The sequence below is a fragment of the Oncorhynchus keta genome, unplaced genomic scaffold, assembly GCF_023373465.1.
Source record: "Oncorhynchus keta strain PuntledgeMale-10-30-2019 unplaced genomic scaffold, Oket_V2 Un_contig_25033_pilon_pilon, whole genome shotgun sequence".
Lineage (NCBI taxonomy): Eukaryota > Metazoa > Chordata > Actinopteri > Salmoniformes > Salmonidae > Oncorhynchus > Oncorhynchus keta.
In genome coordinates this window covers 1-5,000 of record NW_026284231.1, presented here as the reverse complement: position 1 = coordinate 5,000, position 5,000 = coordinate 1, and the positions used below count along the sequence as shown (strand labels likewise).

Here is a 5,000-nt window from a genome sequence, read left to right as displayed (position 1 = left end):
TACAGTACTGTGCTCCCCTTTTTGGAGCAGGTATATGCAACTGTAAAGGGCATGCATCCCTTATTCAGGGGATGCCTGGATTTAAGAGCACTTAACCAAGAAGTCCTGCTGTTCTATTATATTCTGAATGAATATATAATATGCATTTACATCTCTGTTATATCATTACAAAAGCAGATATGTACAATTCTGACTGTCTAGCTTTGACACAGTACCAAATGACAGTCCATGGCCACATGACAGCGGAGCTCCGTAGAGGCGCTCGGTGCATTGTGCTGGCGTCCTGCTTCGGGCCCCCAGCGCGCATGCGTCAGGTCTGGCGTTGAAGTGTCCAATATGTCGCTGGAAGATCCGTTCTTCGTAGTCAAGGGGTAAGGAAGGGTTTCTAAATAAACTGTCAACCAACTTCTCCACCGTTTACTTACAGGACAAGTTGGATGTGTATAACGTTTGGGGTAGTTTCGTTTGATAACGTGGCGTTTAGAAATTATCAACCTGTTTGTGGCAAGCTAATTTGCTAGCTAATGCTACAGGCTAGATTCGCAATCAACGTGCGGGTTTATGTTGACATTAAGGTAGCGACTTCGCGTTGGCGTGTCGTTGAAATCTAGTCTACGTGTCAAAAATGATTCCTTGAAAGTTGGGTGGCGAGTTTGGGTCTATTGCAACGGGGCAGTTGACGGAGTGTTGTGAAATTGACAGGGATGTGTGGAGTGTCCACACAGATTTGTTTGGGTCAAGATAGGGCGTTACATCTCCGCGTTACCTAGAAATGTAGGCTAACGTTACATGCCTTATTAGAAGCTTTGATGGCACGTGTATTTGTGTGAGGGAGAGGGAGATTGTTGTGTTGTGCCTGGAGTAGAGGGCATGCAACTTCGCCAGCTTGCGACATTTGTATCATCAACCACATAGCTAAACGTGGGATCAGTGAGTAGATACATTGCAGTATCAAATCAAATTGTATTAGTCACATGCGCCGAATACAACAGGTGTAGGTAGACCTTACAGTGAAATGCTTACTTATCAGGCCCTAACCAACGATGCAGTTAAAAAAATACCAGTAAGAAATAAAAGTAACAAGTAATTAAAGAACAGCAGTAAAATAACATCAACGAGACTATACACAGGGGGTTACTGGTACAATGTGCGGGAGCACCGTTTAGTTGAGGTAATATGTACATGTAGGTAGAGTTTTTCAAGTGACTATGCCTAGATGATAACAACAGAGAGTAGCAGCCGTGTAAAAAGGGGGGGGGGTGCAAATAGTCTGGGTAGCCATTTGACTAGATATTCAGGAGTCTTATGGCTTGGGGGTAGAAGCTGTTTAGAAGCCTCTTGGACCTAGACTTGGTGTGCTAAGACCATGTTAGTTTGTTGGTGATGTGGACACCAAGGAATTGAAGCGCTCAACCTGCTCCACTACAGCCCCATCGATGAGAATGGGGGCGTGCTCGGTCCTCTTTTTCCTGTAGTCCACAATGATCTCCTTTGTCTTGATCACGTTGAGGGAGAGGTTGGTGTCCTGTCGCCACACGGCCAGGTCTCTTACCTACTCCCTATAGGCTGTCTCGCCATTGTCGGCGATCAGGCCTACCACTGTTGTGTCATCGGCAAACTTAATGATGGTGTTGGCGTCTGCCTGGCTGTGCAGTCATGAGTGAACAGGGAGTACAGGAGGGGACTGAGCACGCACCCCTGAGATGCCCCCGTGTTGAGGATCAGCGTGGCGGATTTGTTGTTACCTACTCATACCATCTGGGGCCGGCCCATCAGGAAGTCCAGGATTCAGTTGCAGAGGGAGGTGTTTAGTCCCAGGGTCCTTAGCTTATTGATGAGCTTTGAGGGCACTATGGAGTTGAACGCTGAGCTGTAGTCAATGAACAGCATTCTCACATAGGTGTTCTTTTTGTCCAGGTGGGAAAGGGCAGTGTGGAGTGCAGTAGAGATCATCTGTGGATCTGTTGGGGCGGTATGCTTATTGTAGTGGTTCTAGTGTTTCTGGGATAATGGTGTTGATGTGAGCCATGAGCAGCCTTTCAAAGCACTTCATGACTACAGGCGTGAGCGCTACGGGGCGGTAGTCATTTAGGCAGGTTACCTTAGTGCTCTTGGGCACAGAGACTATGGTGGTCTGCTTAACCTGTCGGTATAAAAGACTCGGACAGGGAGCGTTTGCTACATTGTTGTAGCTGACATCGTTAAATATAACCTAGCATTTTTCACTGTCTCTTTGACAAGGACTTGTTTAAAGTGTGTGTCAGGGAAATGCAGGAAAGGTATTGTTAAGTGTGTGATGTGTATTTTTATGATGTGTGTCTAACCCAGGGCTCTCCAACTCTGTTCCTGTAGAGCTACCATCCTGTAAATGATAATTCCAAGCCTAATCTAGCACACCTCATTATAATAATTAGCTGGTTTATAAGATTAATCAGGTTAGTTACAACTGGGATTCAAGTGAAAACCTACAGGAGGGTAGCTCTCCAGGAACAGGGTTGGAGTGAACCTACAGGAGGGTAGCTCTCCAGGAACAGGGTTGGAGTGGAAACCTACAGGACGGTAGCTCTCCAGGAACAGGTTTGGAGTGAACCTACAGGAGGGTAGCTCTCCAGGAACAGGGTTGGAGTGGAAACCTACAGGAGGGTAGCTCTCCAGGAACAGGGTTGGAGTGGAAACCTACAGGAGGGTAGCTCTCCAGGAACAGGGTTGGAGTGAAAACCTACAGGAGGGTATCTCTCCAGGAACAGGGTTGGAGTGAAACCTACAGGAGGGTATCTCTCCAGGAACAGGGTTGGAGTGGAAACCTACAGGAGGGTAGCTCTCCAGGAACAGGGTTGGAGTGGAAACCTACAGGAGGGTAGCTCTCCAGGAACAGGGTTGGAGTGGAAACCTACAGGACGGTAGCTCTCCAGGAACAGGGTTAGAGTGAAAACCTACAGGACGGTAGCTCTCCAGGAACAGAGTTGGAGTAGAAACCTACAGGAGGGTAGCTCTCCAGGAACAGAGTTGGAGTTGAAACCTACAGGAGGGTAGCTCTCCAGGAACAGGGTTAGAGTGAAAACCTACAGGACGGTAGCTCTCCAGGAACAGGGTTGGAGTGAAACCTACAGGACGGTAGCTCTCCAGGAACAGGATTGGAGTGAAAACCTACAGGACGGTAGCTCTCCAGGAACAGGGTTAGAGTGAAAACCTACAGGACGGTAGCTCTCCAGGAACAGGGTTGGAGTAGAAACCTACAGGAGGGTATCTCTCCAGGAACAGGGTTGGAGTGGAAACCTACAGGAGGGTAGCTCTCCAGGAACAGGGTTGGAGTGGAAACCTACAGGAGGGTAGCTCTCCAGGAACAGGGTTGGAGTGGAAACCTACAGGAGGGTATCTCTCCAGGAACAGGGTTGGAGTGGAAACCTACAGGAGGGTATCTCTCCAGGAACAGGGTTGGAGTGGAAACCTACAGGAGGGTAGTTCTCCAGGAACAGGGTTGGAGTGGAAACCTACAGGAGGGTAGCTCTCCAGGAACAGGGTTGGAGTGGAAACCTACAGGAGGGTAGCTCTCCAGGAACAGGGTTGGAGTGGAAACCTACAGGAGGGTAGCTCTCCAGGAACAGGGTCGGAGTGGAAACCTACAGGAGGGTAGCTCTCCAGGAACAGGGTTGGAGAGCCCTGATCTTTTTATATGTATGTATTTAACCTTTTAACTAGGCAAGTCGGTTAAAGAACAAGTTATTATTTACAATGACGGCCTACACCGGCCAAACCCAGACGACGCTGGGCCAGTTGTCCCACACTATGGGACTCCCAATCACGGCCGGTTGTGATAAAGCCTGATCTAACCGGTGTGTGTTGTCTCAGGGAGGTCCAGAAGGCGTTGTCTCGTGCCAGGAGCCTTTATGAACGCTGGGAGGAGCTTCTGGAGGAGGGCACTCAGGTACACACACACACACACTGGACACACACACCTCTTAACTGCATTTCTACTGGGATGTGTGCGACCACAGCATGTATAACAACGGCTTGTCATCATCAATCTCTGACTTACTAGTGTAGCCTGTTCAGTCCCTACCTACCTGATATGTAGTGTTACTGTTATCTGTAACTGTGCTCTATCTATAATGTACAGGTGAACATTGTCTTTTCACTGTGTTCAGTCTCATGTTTGACATGCCTAAATGTTTTGTTGTTTGTTGTGCAGGTGAGCAAAGATGAGCTGGACTGGAGCACCAATGAACTGAGGAACTGTCTCAGAGCCATAGACTGGGACCTGGAGGACCTGAGTGAAACCATCAGTATCTTTTTCTGTCTTTATAAACATAACGCTTCCACACACAGAGAGAACGAGGGAAAGAATGAAAGATGACAGAGTATGCTATATGAGGGCACTTCCATGTAACTGGACCAGGAGTCTTTACGGACGCTGGGAGGAGCTTCTGGAGGAGGGCACTCTGGTCCACACACACACTGGACACACACACGCCTCTTCACTGCATTTCTACTGGAATGTGTGCAGCTACAGCATGTAAAACAACAGCTTGGAATGTGTGACAGAGTATCCTATATGAGGGCACTTCCAGGTAAATGGACCAATGAGCAACAACGTCAAGTTCATAAGATCACATCGAATGTTATTTGTCACATGTGCTGAGTACAACAGGTGTAGACCGAACCGTGAAATGCTTATTACAAGCCCTTAACTCCATTTCTTAAACTGCATTGTTGGTTAAGAAAATATTTACTAACTAAACAAAAACATTGAATAAAAATTAACACAATAAAATAACAATAATGTGGCTGTATACAGGGGGTACCGGTACCGAGTCAATGTGTGTTAGGTACAGGTTAGTTGAGGTAATTTAATCATGTAGGTAGGGGTAAAGTGACAATTTTTAAAAATTGAACTTTTATTTAACTAGGCAAGTCAGTTAAGAAGAAGTTACAATGACATACTGTTATGTTCAGCTCATAGTGTCTCCTGTTACTGTCCTCTCTTCTACTGACTGTTATGT

At 47.1% G+C, this 5,000-nt stretch overlaps 1 protein-coding gene across 2 annotated transcripts; it reads left to right on the top strand.

Moving 5' to 3' along the window:
* The first annotated feature begins 207 nt into the window (after positions 1–207).
* On the top strand, positions 208–4,565 carry LOC127922257 (syntaxin-10-like). 2 transcript variants are annotated; one of them, XM_052505880.1, is made up of 3 exons: positions 208–371; positions 3,850–3,925; positions 4,190–4,382. In XM_052505880.1, the coding sequence occupies exons 1-3, from the start codon at positions 337–339 to the stop codon at positions 4,352–4,354; spliced, it is 276 nt and encodes a 91-aa protein (XP_052361840.1). In that variant the 5' UTR covers positions 208–336; the 3' UTR covers positions 4,355–4,382. The 2 variants fall into 2 exon arrangements, with proteins under 2 accessions (XP_052361840.1, XP_052361841.1); XM_052505881.1 differs by lacking the exon at positions 208–371 and adding an exon at positions 432–575 and having other exon boundaries at positions 4,190–4,565.
* Positions 4,566–5,000: the final 435 nt, after the last annotated feature.